This window comes from Botryllus schlosseri, chromosome 12, assembly GCF_051294905.1.
Source record: "Botryllus schlosseri isolate E-star chromosome 12, Bs_hap1, whole genome shotgun sequence".
Lineage (NCBI taxonomy): Eukaryota > Metazoa > Chordata > Ascidiacea > Stolidobranchia > Styelidae > Botryllus > Botryllus schlosseri.
The window spans coordinates 13,383,243-13,399,803 of record NC_137247.1 but is presented as its reverse complement, the minus strand read 5'-3'; the positions used below and the strand labels follow the sequence as shown (position 1 = coordinate 13,399,803).

Sequence of the window (16,561 nt, the reverse complement as noted above, 5' to 3'; positions counted from 1 at the left end):
ATATAGCTCAGTGGTACTACAGATTACTAACCTACGTTAGTAATCTATAGTGGTACTCACTGGTTATGAAATAGGTTTTGTCATTGAACATGTCCACTATCAAGCATAGTTTGGAACTGTTATTGGAACGCATTCGAGCTTATTGGGATAGGATTGGCCGAATATACGCTTCTTTTCTTGCTGACCGCTACGGTCTGAATTATTAAAGTGGGACACTTTAAATCAGGAATGGCCAACCTTTTCGGCCAAAGGGCCACACGCAATTAACGAAACATTGTGCGGGTCACTAGCCGCGCGAAACGCGAAAATTGTTCAAAGTTTATGAATATATGAGTTCAAAGTTTATGAGTATATTAGGCGTCTTTTTTCATTTTCAAGAGGGGGTAACAATATCAAAATCAAGAAATCAAGTTAAAAGATATTGCGCGAAGTGTGAAATTTTTTTAAACTTTAGATAAATCTACCGCAAAAGATCCTACTTTGTTATAATAGTTATGACTGGCCCATGGATCTGCCAATGCGTCGGAACTGATATTTTAGTCATCAACATGCCAAGTGTTGCGACCAAACTAAATAAATTATTGGTTGACCTTGCCAGTTCACAATCTACGCAATCCATTTTTGATGATATAACTAATTTCAAAAATTACCTCGTGGACCACTCAAAACCTTCTCACGGGTTGCATGTGACCCGCGGGCCACGGGTTGGCCGGCCCTGCGATAATTGAACGACGAGGGTGGAGGCAGGTTCTGCAGAATAAATACCGTTCCGCGTATTTTAATTACCATATCGCATTTTAACGTGCCAATTTCGCCTATATTCTTCGCATTGGCACATGCCTCTTCGTCCTAATATTTGGGTATTATTATGACGTTATTCTGTAATCCTCAACTAGTATTTATACAAATCATACAACCCTCATTTTAACATGCTCTTCTTAGTTTCGGTAGTGCTAGGTTAGGTGTTTGATAAACAATGTTTAAATGTCGTTTCGGCTCCTACCCGCCTTGTCATTGTATTCCATTCTTGTGGCGTTTTGAACCGATAGAAACATCGATAAGTTGAACGACTGATGTTTTAAAACATTGCAATAATCACAAAATTGAGTAAACGTCATCTCGATGGAAGACTATTCGGTGTGGGAGAAAACTCAATACCGTGTTGCTATAATGAAAATTTGTGCAAGCAATGATATTGATTTGATAACAACTGTCATCATTGCAGTCATCAGTAGACCACTTCAATCCACATAGCTTGTCCGATTTTGAGCTTGCATCCTGCACAAGTAGAAAATCGGGACTCGGAAAAGGATCGTGAAATTTACGGCCCTACCACGCACTAATAATAAGTAGAGGTCGTCAAAGTAGTCAAGAAAACTACTCAAGTACGAGTAGAAGTAGTCCTTTTTAAAGCAGCCCTAAACTACTTGAAGTAGAATTGACTGACTTAAGATCTACGGAAGATAGTAAGTAGTTGTGAAAACGATCGTAATTCGTTCGCATGGACTGTCAACAGCTGCAAACTGAGCTATGCGAAAAGTGCAGCCGAGCTTGATTCATATTGATGCATTCCCGGATGCATAAATTTCCGACAGCATAAGCATTCGTCTGCATCATGGAATGAAAATGATAGCATTGATATGGGAATGCGATACTAATCCTCCATTTACTCGAACAGCCCGATTTAGAAAATATCATGGTATTGCGCCCTTCCCCGTATAATTTGGTTGAAGAGCAATAGCATACGGAGAAGTTGTGTCGGATACGGTGTTAACACTTTGCACGATTACTAAACGTTAATAAAAAATATGGCTGATCGTAAAATTGCCATATCGTGTAGCTTTATTTTTGGAAAATAGAGGCATTACTACACTTGCTTTAATACTTCAACATGTACGTTCTGCAACACGTAGCCTACTTCAACATGTACGCGAAAAATATATTTCATGTCTTTTGTCCAGAAAGTTTCAACAGTGGTAGGCTATGCTAAAACAGGCGTAAAGCTAAAAAAAGTCAGAGTTCACTTTTCTAGATTAAGAAACGCCATGGGCTGCTAGGTAACGATATGATACGTAAATGCTAGATTGCGAAACGATAGTTTCAAACGCTATGATCAGCCACATTTACTGTCATGAAATATTTCATATGAGCGAAAATGCGGAAAATGCGGTGTGAACGGAACCACGCAACCCGTTACCGAAATTCTATTCACTGATGCGTTCGTGAAATCATACTAGTCTACTGTGAGCGAACTGCGACGAAAATTCTTGGCTTTACTCAATTTTTATGAAAATTAAATGTTGATACTCCGTTAAAACAGCTCCGAAATTCCACAGCCTATCTTTCTGATTGGAGGATTAAACTACTTGTACCTGACGAACTGAAAATAGCTAAAAGCAAGTAAGTAGATAGTAAGTAGATCACAAAATATTACGAAGTAGAAGTGGCGGGAAATTAGATCTTTTTGAGTAAGTACCAAAGTAGAGGAACACTACTTGAGTGCTTCAAAAAAGTAGAAGTACTTCGTTACTGACCACCTCTGATAATAAAGTGAGTCATTTATTGATATTTTATCGATTCAGAAGAAACAAAATATTGCGATAATGCGATATAATGAAAAGATGGGAAGGTGTCGAAAATCAAACACCCATCTTGGCATAGAACACGTACGTGAATGGTTACACACTGAACGAACGAAAACTAATACAAGAGAACATAACAGGACTGTAGGGTTGTTTGTTTAAAACATGTTTTTAAGCCATGATGTCACGAATATTCAATTGGGACATCATAGTGGATTGACATTGACAATTGAAATATAGCTCCCATGACGAATAGGCTACTATTGCTGTTAAACCGACTATTTTGAGGGTTCCAACCGTCCCATATCGATATACGTCGGCTATATCGGCTCATATAACATGTTTTCTGGAAAGTATTTACACACAATTATGGCATAATTTTACAACTTAGAAAAACATACATTTAAAAAAAAAGGCATTTGTTTGAAACACCGTTTGTTTTAAATGCAGCACTAGTTGTAGCCTACTTAAGAGCTTTGGATTCCGAGATGACGAAGTCATAGAATTTTGCGTTACACTCAGTAGGCTACTTCTCAAATCAGAGTAATTGGACGGTGGCGAGCGCGTGTTGTAGGCCTTCTTCCATGTTTTAGACTACGACGTGAACAAGTGAACTTCAACTGTGGAGTCAGAAAAACTTTCCTGAAGTTTTGGGTCGCAAGCAAAATAAGTGAACGGGGAAAAACAAAACCACGTAGTTGAAAATGTACGTTAATTGAGTCAGAGAACCTCACTCCATAATATAACTTTGCCAAACAATCAGCCCTCTCGTACCCAGAGGCAGTCAAAGGTAGGCATTCTCAAGTAGGCTATATACAGGCCTATATTTTCCTTAAAAGCTGACACCTAGAAGCCGAAGTGCTGCAAGCAAACAAAATCTACCCGAGTACTCCAAAAAATTAGTACCTCGCTTCTGACCAAATCACCACTGCTCATACCTCCACACAATAACCTACAATAAGAACCGCTGAACCAACCAAAGACCGAAATTATAACCATGCTTCTCATGCACTTGCAATCCCGATACCCAAATTCATATATATCAGTGGCAGGTTTCAGGCTCCTCATCGCCACCTAACCAGCGTAATGCGTAAACAATGCCTTACAAAATCGAAACCATTACTGTCAAGACTGCAACAACAACGCTCCAAATCGCACAAAAACAAATGAGTTGTAGCGCGTATATTCAAACATGATCAACAACCACGCTAATCCAAATTGCCTATGAGATCTGCGCGTGTAGTTTCTGCGACTTGTGCATAACGATGCGATCCCGAGTCGCCCGGAACAGCACGTAATAACTGCAACGAAAACGCAAGGTTAACCACCCGCGCACGCCCGGCGCTATACCGGTACGCCTCACCTAAAAAACTGCATAAGAGCAAGCGAGATCAGTCGATCCCATTTGGACGCGGTCACGAGCAAGTACAACTGCAGAGCTACGGTTAGAACGTGACACGCAAGCAAGATATCGATCAGTCTGGGAAGGGTCCGGAATACCCACTGAAAACAGAAGTGCTCGATAAAGATGAAAACGCGGGAGGCTATCGGCACGTACACATAACCGGCTGGTAGACGCGTCGTCTTCCAATCGCTCTTTCTCTCCCGCGCTGCTGTCCGAAGCGGCTGGCCTAAGTGAGAAGCTCCATTATTTGTCGGCGGTCGAACTGAAGCAGTCAGCGTTCGTAGACGAGTATAAGCAGAGGTGCACTCATGGTATGCATATGCACAGATCGTGTGTATGCAGTCCCGTAACTGCCGCGCCCCAAACCCCATAATTGGGGGCCCAACATTATTTCGTGAATGAACATAAATTATGGAGTATTTTTTTGAAAATGTATGCAACTTTTTCAAAATTGAATGTTGCTAAAAATCTTGATTATTGGATCCTCTTCTCCCAAGAAAAAATACGCATGATATTTATAGAAATGGGCAACATGCGACTCCGAGAAGTGTGCCAGAACGATCGGCAGTGAGAAAAGCTAGGCCGAAAAGAACAGCCCTTATGCTGACCGAAACCTTCGATATAAATATTGTTGGAGTACAAAATTTTGGATTTGGAAAATATAGTGTTTACAGTGGCAAATTCTTCAATTATTTGTTATAGATCTACCCACCGCGAATACTATGATTTCGAATTTTAAACGACAATAACTTCGTTTCTACTGGTTCGAATCGAGTCAAATTTGTTGTGCATCGTTTTTACTTTCAGACAACCTAACAATTCCACGGATCAGCTAGTAAAATTCTTTACATTATTTTTATGAAATAAATCTTTTTTTTTTAGAGCAATGCCTCTGTAGGTTGGAATTGCACTAAAATTGATGTGCGTTGTTTTTTTAGGTAACCTAACAATTTCATCAAGTAGCCAGTACAATTTGAAAAATTGAACATCCCTAACGAACACCGCTGGCTATGTGCCGAAATCACTGCCCCTGGTATAGTATCAAGCAACATACGTGTTGGACGAAGCCTCGCTTTTTTCGTCACAAGCATCCTAAACAGAAATCGCAGCTCAGTAAACACAATCCCAGGACAGCCCAATTCACAGCCGTACCCGCGCCTCGTGCAACTTCAGGTGCTCGTGCCAAGCGACGCACTTATGCATAAAATGAACGTACTGCGGCTCGAATAAATGCGACGTAAGAAGCCCGAAGGTATTAATCAGCACCAGCACCGAGTGTAACAGCGACCAATTCATATCGTAGTATTGGTGAGACTGGAAAGCAAATTCGGATTAGGCTTCGGCGCAGGCGGCGACTCGAAATTGCCGGCACCTTCATGAAAAACATCGGTACTAATCCGACGTAGAAGGCGCACACCATCGAGCAGAAAAGGATTTCGGATAGACGCGAGTTGAAGTCTTGACACAAAAGCTTCATTTCGCGGTACATCTGCGCGTATAAGACAACGTGTTGAAAGCCATCATTCCATTCTCTTCCCTGTATTCGTCTTTCTTCGAGCATTTAAAAAAATGCCATAACAGCATGAGAGGATTACTCCGACACTCCAAAACGTGTTACAGTCGAGACTGGAGTCGCAGTCTCTTCAGCTTATAGCCGCGGATTAACCAACTGTCCAAATTCGCCCAGGTATTCACGATTTGCACATGCAGTCGAATTATATTGACAAGTCTTGCAATCATTGTTGCCAATCCTGAATGAGTCGAGGTGGTCAGAAACGAATTACTTCTACTTTTCATGTGTACTCGAGTAGGTACGGTACTTGCACTACTACTCAAGTGCTTGTTTTCAGACTACTTTCATTCAAGATTCTTTTAGGCAAACTACATGTCTGTTAGACTTTTGACTTTGTAAGGAACAAGCTAGCTTTGAGGCATGTTTGTACAACGGTGCAAACTGGGCAAAATAGCTCCTGTACCACAGAAACTCGATTCTTTTTCAAGATTTACATCTATTTCGTCGCAGTGGAATCAAAGTAACTTATGTCCAGTTTTCAAATTTTGAAGGTCCATTCTTAAAACTTGAAAATAATCAAGTTTTTGGGAAATTTTCAATTTTTTTCGGTCATGTCTTGGCCATGGTTATGTCTGATTCATTAATTCAAAGTTAATTATGGCCAATATATGACTGAAAGAAGATGAAAACTTTACGTAAAGTCAATTTTCTCAAAATTTGTAAAATGGACATAAGTCACTTTGATTCCACTGCGACGAATTTATAGTGTCATCAGTCATTTTGCACCTCTGCTCCCGAATACTTTGACACGTCTTAGAAATCATTTCTTCTATTTGTACTCAAGTACACATTTACGACGTTACTCATAATTCTATTCCAGTAAAAACTATGATTACTCCGCGAATGAGTCGGTCGACCTTGCAGCCCCCAGGAAGCATAACCTAACACGTCGCGCACGCCTAGTCTACACTGTTTGTGAAACCAGAGTGTATTCAAACCCTTAAGACAGTACACTAAATCAGAACCTACTTCAGAATTCAAAAACCCCGTTCCCGGGGTTTCAATCCAATATTTCAAAGGACTTGTTAGCCACTGTACAGAATTAGTGTGTTTATATTAAGCGCCAATAATCATTATCTACTTCGCGGAAGAGACGCTTGTGATTGATTCTAGGTTTAAATCACCGTCGTAAATTCTATATCTCTAGCTCTATACCTTCCAACGTCCGATGTGCCAGTGTACCTGCGTACCTTCCCACTTCATTTGTGCGCATTCTAGTTTTTCCAGTATAATTTGGATTATAATGTTGTGTTTGATTCACATCGCGGTATAATGCTGAGGTAGGTTCTGTTTTTGTGTAGCAGCTTTAGGTTTTGAATATGCTTTCATTTCCCCAAGACTACAGGCATACAATCCCAGAGGATTTTGCGCTTTTGGTATCCAAGCAACGCTCGGATAGACCCTACGCGATGTAATCAATACTCCTGCCGTTATCGTAGAAGCAATCACGATACACGCCTTGAAAGTCTCTTCGCTTTTCTCCGGCGGATTCTCGCTGCTCTTGCGATTGCCCGACGCGATTGCGTGTGCCAACCGCGTGAGGTTGGTGTCGTATGCCAGTTGATGCCTCGAAAATATCGCTTCCGCAGTCTCTGTGCCCGCTGCCCTGGGCGAGTCCATCGTGCCCATCCACGACGCTATCAGGCTCAGGCACGAGTCGCCCGACAAAGCGGTGATCGGAAACCAGAGTAGTATCCTAAAAAAGGTAGATTCCCGATAACCGTGTGATCTTGATGCGTGACCTAACTGCCGTGGAAGATTTGTGCACAAGATGATCTATCATGTGTTTTACGGAAATGTATAGTAGTTATTCTTCGAGAGCAGATTGCTCATCTTCTTGGAGGTACAGAGCTTCAGTGTACAATTCAGTAATATATTCATTGCAATAAATCCGAATATATTATTCCATAGCATAATAGAACGGGTTGTGTTCGGCACGGAAGACCGAGTCCCAGATTTCAACCCATTTTTTCGACAACTCGCACCGCGTAGCGATCAGGCAGAGCGCTTCTACTTTTTCAGATTCTCGAATAGGTTCTGCCAAATGACGAAAAAGTGATGATGCTTTAGAATACTTCAACTTGAATAGTTTTTCTGGTACCGTTAAAACTACTTAACATTACAATTTTGATGGTGAAAAGTATAAAGTAGTTTTGGGACAAGTTTACATCACTCAAACGAGTGAAAGTGAAGCTCCTGCATCACGGTAACCGAATCTATTCTATCAAGTCACTACCATCGAGTCACAAGTCATCTCGAGTCATTTTGACTCAAGTCAAGTCACCCGATTTTCATAGGTGACTCGAATCAATTCAAGTCACGAGTCAAGTCAAGTTTCAAAGTACGAGACATGATTTAAAGTCACTGCATTTCGCTAAATGTTTTAACTACAGTTGGAGTCCCCGTTTATTCTTAATCGAGGAACGAATAAAGAGATTATTATACACGGAAAAAGGCATTGTATCGCTCACGCATAAGTAGAACTGATAAACTACGCAAGTACAGCGGTATAGCCTCAGTCTATAATGAGTAATTCCCTCTCAACATGCAAACGCCCGTCTCCACCACACTTCAGATCTTATTGAAAATTTTCCCATCGATCAGGTATCAAATTTGGAGCATACCGAACTTTGTTTCAAGAAAATCGGACGATTCGCTGCAGAGTTATTGCAATTTGAAAAATGACATTTTGCGCTCAATCGGCCGTGACGCTATACAGCTTGGAACCTGTGTCTAATTGCAATTGACATTATAGTCATCGAATTGCCGCCAGGCAGACTTAAATTTCTGTAGTAAGATATTTTGGTATATGCTTATTGTGATACACCTAACTTTTTAACTTTACTACTGGGGGTTAGAAGTCAAATGTCAATTCAAAGTCATCATGTTTTCAAAGTCAGCCATGCGTAACAAATATGCAACTCTGCCTAGCGTAATTCTATTTAAACCGATTTTTTTCGGGGAAGGTGTCAAATGGAAGCTTGGAAAGAGTAGAACGTTGCTGAATTGGGATTGTATGTGATATTTGACTGCCACTTGTCTAAAACTTCATTGGAAAGATGCGTTCTAACTAGCGCATGACCTGTTCTGCATATAGTGTCAAATTATATTTTCAACTGTGTTCCTGTCTTATATTCAAATCATAACCAATTCTGATGTATTCTAATTGGTAACAGCTTTCATATGACACCTTACTTATGAATATTGAGTTAGATAGAGTCGTACCATGAGAGTTTAGAAATATCGTTACACATCACTGATTTTAATATACATGTACTGGTATGTCTATTTTCAAATCAAGATTTGAACCTTAATTCTATAATGCGGAGGGGAATGCCTAGTCAATGAAGAACATGTACCACCAATTATTGCTTACCAGCCTGTATGGAATCGTTGTCCTGTGTTCACACTATGTTATATTTTTATTTTTTCAATTTATTTTTTATTTTTTTATTATTATTTAATAAATTACTTTAACTTGGGGAATCATTGCTGCTCACTTGTTATATTAGGAAAAACGTACCGAGATTCCAGTAGGGCTTACCAGCATTACAACCTGCAGCCCGCATAAGTGATGATTTTAGCAGGTATAATCATACACAGGTTTCCACTCATCAAACTTCATGGTTGAGTAAGCACGAAATCCTAATTCTTCAAACTGCAATTGCTCAAGAACCGATCAATAAAAGTTATAGTAATTAAATTCTATTCTACTCAGAATTGGGTAGGCTACTTTAGTTGTACATGATATTGCAGAGAAATCGAGAGGGTGTGAAGACGAATTGAAATATTATTTGTATGTTGACTCGAATTACTGATAGTCAGTAAACCCAGAAGCACCCTTGCAATTGCAAGCATAATGCACATGCAAAAAATTAAAGTACTTTCTGAACATGGCAATTATTAACTACTGAAACACATTATCATATGAGAAGTATAATAATGGCAAAATCAGATATTCACTGAATTAAATTAATTTAAATTAATTAAAAAATGACCTATTCTGCATTATGCACTATATTATATTTTTAACCATGTTGCTGTCAAATATCTATAAAACTAAGTTTCGTGCATTCTAGTTGGAAACAGTTTTCATTTAACACCTTGCATGTGAATTTTGGTTTAAATAGAATTGCACCAGATTAGTGGAAAAATATCGTTATGCATCACTGATTTTAACATATGCCAATTTTGAAATCGCGTTTTGAACCTTGACCCAATACTGTGGAGCGGGGAAATTCATGGAAAGTGAAGAACATGTACCAACAATTATTGCTAAATAACATTCAAACCTTTACTCTACGTAACCTCTGAGCTATATCAGTTACAATCATACACAGGTTTTGAATTGCCAAATTTCATGGTTGAGTAACCACAAAATCATCATTTTTCAAACTGCAATAACTCGAGAGCCGTTCAACGAAATTGTCCGAAATAAATTTCGTTGTACTCAGAACTAGATGCTTTGGTTGTAAAATTTAGAGAAAAATCTGAGAGGGTGTGGAGACGGATTTAAAAAATATTTGCATGTTGACATTATATCAGCCAAAATACAGTATTACATACTAAACCACACGAAATTCAAAAAATGATAAGGTGCAATATCCTACCCACCTACATATACATGATATACAATCAAAAACGTATGAACGATATTCGTTCGATTTGAATCATACAATACGGTTTGTTAAGGTGAGCAAGTTTACGACAACGAAAGCTGTAAGATCTGATCACTGCGTTTGTGATCAATTTATCTGTGATATAACAACGGAGGCTCGGCAAAACGCACAATCATCGAGTGATTGGTTAGCAATCCGAACTTATACAAGACACAGTGATTTAGTCAACGTCGATTACTTGATGACTTGAAATTGACTCGTCAATTTTGCTTCGAGTCACGAGTCAATCTACATTTCTGAATCGTCTAATCAAGTCAAGTCGAGTCATTTTTCCAAAGTGACTCGAGTAAAGTGAAGTCACACGAAAAAGGCGACTCAAGTCTGATTCGAGTCAAGTCATGACTCGAGTCATCCGAACACTGGTGTCTGGTGTAATGTCATTAATTAAATTACGTTGGTGGTAAAGACAATCATGCGCTTCCAAAAGCAGCCACCACTGAATTAGTTAAAGGATGTGACCCCTCGACCGAATCTACTTTACCAAATACTGACCCAAGTAATTTTCTCTTTTGTTACTTCAACTCTAAGTCATTTTGTCTTCGAAATTGCTACTTTTACCTGGCCTTAATGGACCAATAACCAAATTGTGAACGGCCGGAAGCTGTTATCATTGAACTCCATGTGATGTCTAACAAGACTTAGGGTAAATTCACGAACATCTGTGAATGACAGAGGACGTTTGGGTTCAGATATTGATTTGAAGATTTGGCTATTTCAATGCAGGGTCAAATTTAATTAAGAACATATGAGAAAAAGGATTTAAATAATGGAAATCAGGCAATCTCATACTCAGGCCGGAGAGAGAAACGGGGAGAAAGATTTATTACAGCGATATCACATATTTATATAAATGAAAATAAAATAACTGCATTAACCGTAACATCAGCGACACCATACTAATGGTTATTTAGGCTCGGAGCTGAATAGAAAATCGGAAAAATAATAAGAATAAAGTGCACCACACATATTTAACAGCGCTAAAATAGAAATAACCAACAACAGCTCTTATTATTGGTTGGTACTCTCATAATCTCTATTCAAGTATAAGCAGAGGTAGCGATTTCCACGTAAGTGAAAAAAGTAAATATTGTTGGATTAGTTTTTAGGGCTGGGCAAAACCGAATACCTGAGTGATTCGATTCTGAATCTACTATTACTCATTATGATATTACAGCGGCATGGATGATGTGGAGCTCGAATATGTAGGCTACATTTTATGCGACCACAAAGAATGTAATGCCAACTCTACGTCACATTACAGATTATTTGGTATTATTTTGACCGAACCAATTTCATTGAACATTTTAACAGAGCCGTAGGTTGATCACGATATCACAGATAAACCGTTGCCATGACAGGGCAGTGTTGGGATCAAGTAACTACCTTCGAGTCACAGATCATTTTAAGTCATTGCACATTTTGACTCGAGTCAAGTCAAGTCACGAGTCAAGTCACAATTCAAGTCAAATTGAATTTTCGAAGCATGAGGGATGATTTCAAGTCATTACATTTTGCTAGCTGTTCGAAACGCAGATTGATTTCCCATTTATTCTGAATCAAATAAGGAATATAAAGTTGAATATACATTCAAAAAAGCACTGTATCGCTCACGCATACGTAGAACTGTTAATATAATAGGCGAGTAAAAGTATGGCCAATTGGCCATTAACCATCTGCGCTCGATTTAAATCATACAATATGGTTGGTAAAGATGAGCACTGCGCAATGTCAGCACTGAATAGTCTATGGAACAGAGATACATTGCTATTGTGTTAATATACTACTAGTAAGCTGTAAGCTATGCCTATGACCATTTGGTTTGCGGTCAATTCATTGGTGACATAGAAATGGGCAGTATCAAGAACAATCCGTCACAAGATACAGCGATTTATTGCCGACACCGACCAGTTGATGACCTGTAATTGATTCGTAAATTTTGCTCCGAGTCACTAGTCAATCCACATTACTGGTACGCTGAGTCAAGTCAAGTCATTTTGGCAAGGTGACTCGAGTCAAGTCAAGTCATTTTGGCAAGGTGACTCGAATCAAGTCAAGTCATACGAAAAAGTTGACTCGGGTCATCCCAACACTGTGGCATGGCACCATTCGCTTTCGATCTGACAACGCACAACGTCAGAAAATCTTTACTCACGGATAACATAACACTGTCATATTCAGCCACGACGTCGTCGGAAAGAGTCGAAGAATCGGAGTAAAGATAGAGCAAACCCACACCAGGCCGATGACGCACGAACAGAACAGCCACGCCATGATGCCGGTAGAATTTTTAGCGTCCGGCCTGAAAAACTGCAAAGGGAATCGTGACATGCGACGCCTCACGATTTCAAGTCAGGACGAGGCGTACGTCCCACAGAAGAGTCCAAATTAATCTTCGAAACATGAACGCCGAGAGGAAAAACGTCACGGTCCTGTCGATCTGATGGAAATTCAACGACGTGTTGCTCGGCGGCAGGCTGATGGGATACCACCATACAGTCTGGAAAAAATGGTTGAGGGATTTATATAAATTTGTCTCCAGAGATAATAATAATTGATTACATGACAATTACACGCAGTTTACCAGAAACGGAGTAGGTCTTGAGTAATCAAGTAGATTGCCGTTACTTGCACCTTTCATTATCTGATAATTTTGAACTTTCTTAATTTATTATATTTGGTGCATTAGTATATTCACTCCCAGGTTTCGGAATACTCCGATGACAAGGGTTGTAATGACTAGAGTCGCGATTTTTGGGTGACTCGACTTGTATTCGAGTCATATGACTCAAGACTAGGACGGCCAAGACAGATATTTCATTGTAACTTCGAAGAATAGAAGCGTTACCATGGTATTGGCATTTCGTCTATCAGTCCTGATACTTGGAAGATAGGGCCAGGAACTGTTAAGACTGATGAAATTTCTATATTATGAATGCGAGCCATTCTATATCACTCAAGCGGAGTTTAAAATAGGCGGTTGGAGCGGATTGAACTGAAAACTGTATAGTGAACAATGAACATAATGACTTGGACTCGACCCTCTACTAGCCGACTTGGACTTCACTCGGTGGTGAATTCAAAATGACTTGACTTGACTCGGAGTCAAAACCACAAAAGTGAGATTGAATTATGATGACCACGTGGCAAACACGGACGTAAGGCATGCTCCAGGGACAAAGTCATCATAATCATGTGTTGGGTATGTCACACCTAGTCAAGTGCCCGCACCAAATAATACCGGACAGTAAAGCTTTAAATCTTTCAACGCATACCTTATAGAGATATATATACTGGCAAAACAAGGCAGTGTGAAGGTACAAGCAGAAGAGAAATTCGAATCCGATATTTCCCAGGCAATTCAATTCCGGGAGCAGAGGTTCGCAATGAGACGGAATTACCGACACTACTGTGTCGTCAATTGGTTTTGCATCAGCGTTGTCGACTTGCAGTACAGGAGGCGGGTGACGATGACGCAGTAATCTGAGGAAAGTTGAAAAAACAGACATAGCATGGGCTATTCAACACAAAAGTATATATAAAATTCAGTATTGGTAAGATCCCATGGATCAAGCTGATGACTGACTTGAAAGCAGAATTTCCTCAAACTGATTGCGGCTTGTGACATTTAGTTCCCACTCAAACACAGATTTAAATTTCAAAAATTCAATACAAATGGACTCAGAGGCACTAACTTGGCTGTGATAGGAAATCCTGGTACTGGGACGATAGTTTACAAAATAGCCCACCATATTTACTTTGGAATAAGGGGATATGTTTAGTAGACGTTCTACATGCGGTTGAATGAAATGAAATCGTTATGATCGATATTCAAGCTATATTGGTTATGAGCTTTTATGTCCAGTAATCTTAATCTGATTCATAATATGTAGGCTTACCCGCCTACCTAATAACAATATCATGAGCTTGTGATACAATTTTCGAGAAATCCCTAAATGTGCCATACAAAATCGGCCCCGTGGATATTAAGCTGTATCAGCTGTACCAGCTGTATCAGCTGTATCACCCAGTGGATACAAAGCTGTATCAGCTGTATCCCGATCTTATAGACCGATTTTATCGTGAATTATCGAAAATTTTCGCGCTTCACGCTGGCTCACTCTCACTGAACAGCACAACAATAATTTTGCGGCAAAAGCGAACAACGTGATGTGGGACTGTTCATCAGCCTATAGGAGCCCAAGATTCAAGGTTTCTCTTTCTTCGCGCGTTTAGGAGAGAAGAGCTGACTCACGAAATGTGTGACCTAGCCTACTAGAGTACTAGACTATTTCGCGCATCCCAGACATAGTATAGACCTGATATTTATTGCAGAGTGATACCTGGGTGAATCTCGGTACGGTTTGTCTTATATAATATGGGAGCAGCGATGATTCTCAAAGTAATAAAAAAAATAATATTAAAAAAATCAAGAATTGTTTGAACACAAGACATCGATTCCATACAGGTAGAGTGATACAGCTGATAGAGCTGTGTTACAGCTGATAGCTGATATAGCTTTATATCTACAGGGTGATACAGCTGATACAGCTTTATATCGACAGGGTGATACAGCTTTATATCCACAGGGTGATACAGGCATACAGCTGATACAGCTTTATATCCACAGGGTGATACAGCTGATACAGCTTTATATCCACAGGGTGATACAGCTGATACAGCTTTATATCCACAGGGTGATACAGCTGATACAGCTTTATATCCACGGGGCGATACAGCTGATACAGCTTTATATCCACAGGGTGATACAGCTGATACAGCTTTATATCCACAGGGTGATACAGCTGATACAGCTTTATATCCACAGGGTCGGAGGGTGATACAGCTCATACAGCTTTATATCCACAGGGTGATACAGCTGATACAGCTTTATATCCACGGGGTGATAGAGCTGATACAGCTTTATATCCACAGGGTGATACAGCTGATACAGCTTTATATCCACAGGGTGATACAGCTGATACAGCTTTATATCCACAGGGTGATACAGCTTTATATCCACAGGGTGATACAGCTCATACAGCTTTATATCCACAGGGTGATACAGCTGATGCAGCTTTATATCCACAGGGCCCACAAAAACCACATCATGTAAACCACTCTTCAGACTTCAGATTCTCATGAAATTGTACAAACGGTACCTTGTCCTCGATACGCCCTGATGTTGTCTCATGGGCTGTCCGCGTTTTCCCATCACAATGGCAGACTTTCAAGACTCGTTGAAAACATAAACATTCAAGTTTCACAAACTTGTTCAGTACTTCTTGTTTCAAGTGATTCTTCAGGCGGAGATGCATAAATGTGATACGCTATATGCTGCTGCAAGAGTATACAAAAATTATAAATTTGCTTGCACAATATAATCTATACCGTCTTCAACAAACAGTCCTGTAGCCAAGTCAAGCGACACGAGTACACGACACATTTCCGTACGTACGCTACAACTACAACTATACAATGTTATTATTGTTCTTGTCAGAAATCAGCTAACGAATTTTTATATACTTCTGGAGCGCTTGCGCCGCATTGATGCCGGTTGGTTTATCAATAAACGTCAGATTATTAGATTTCCATCTGATCAAGACACACATAATGTACAAAGCGATAAGACACGATATGATGTAATGAATAGATATGAGGATGTCGAACGACCAGTTACGGCCTCTTAAACTGGTATCCACCTCGAGCTAGTGTCCCGTGTCACTACAGAATGGTAACATTTGATGTAAAACTCTATTCCGCGTCTCATTCCATTCCTTATTAGTGCGTTCTTCCATCGGGTCTTTCTCTGGGGAAAAGGAGCCCAGATTAACCTCCGACGCGGAATCGATCTCCAGCCGCACGGGTTGCAGGCGCTTTTATATGTACTATGGTATCGAATATGATACCGATATCGCCGAATATGATTCGATATCCAAATGCGGAGCCATCATTTTACCAGATGATTGAGTCAATTCTTCTTTCCCTTATTCATTTGCCGTTGTATTTTTCTTAAGTTCGCTACTCTCCTTAAATATTTACATCAGCTAAAACCCGTGATGGAAACTGGACGGTGGACAGGCTCAGTCATACAGTAATCACTGCTATGGAATACAATAACTACTTTCACACCTACAGCATATTGTCATTTCGAAGTCACTGCGAGTGAACTTGTGAAAGTTGTTGCAGTTATAGGCGACCGAGACATGCAGCATGCCCAGGGGTCTTTAAATTGTACTTAAGTACAATTTAGCAAAATAGCTTATTTTATACTCAACCAGAATTTTAAATTATATGGCTTGGCCATGTACTTTTGAGACCCAAA

The 16,561-nt window shown here is 39.8% G+C and overlaps 1 protein-coding gene across 1 annotated transcript; it reads right to left on the bottom strand.

The window, feature by feature from the left end:
- Positions 1-3,749: 3,749 nt before the first annotated feature.
- On the bottom strand, positions 3,750-15,587 carry LOC145452128 (transmembrane protein 39A-like). Its single transcript, XM_080330340.1, has 11 exons — positions 15,399-15,587; positions 13,512-13,719; positions 12,605-12,736; positions 12,392-12,546; positions 7,019-7,256; positions 5,360-5,476; positions 5,140-5,301; positions 5,042-5,079; positions 4,141-4,213; positions 3,946-4,085; positions 3,750-3,883 (listed from the first exon to the last, which is right to left on the bottom strand). Exons 1-11 carry the CDS (start codon positions 15,449-15,451, stop codon positions 3,805-3,807), a joined length of 1,395 nt encoding a protein of 464 aa, XP_080186466.1. The 5' UTR covers positions 15,452-15,587; the 3' UTR covers positions 3,750-3,804.
- Positions 15,588-16,561: the final 974 nt, after the last annotated feature.

Bases quoted from the DNA above. Each gene is read 5' to 3' on its own strand.
- LOC145452128 (XM_080330340.1), bottom strand. From the start codon at position 15,451: ATGGGAAAACGCGGACAGCCCATGAGACAACATCAGGGCGTATCGAGG. The intron at 5,477-7,018 runs GCGTGTATCGTG...TTATACGCGCAG, and splicing joins AAAGCGAAGAGACTTTCAAG to ATGTACCGCGAAATGAAGCT. The intron at 4,214-5,041 runs GTATGTTGCTTG...CTTCTCACTTAG, and splicing joins AGCGAGGCTTCGTCCAACAC to GCCAGCCGCTTCGGACAGCA.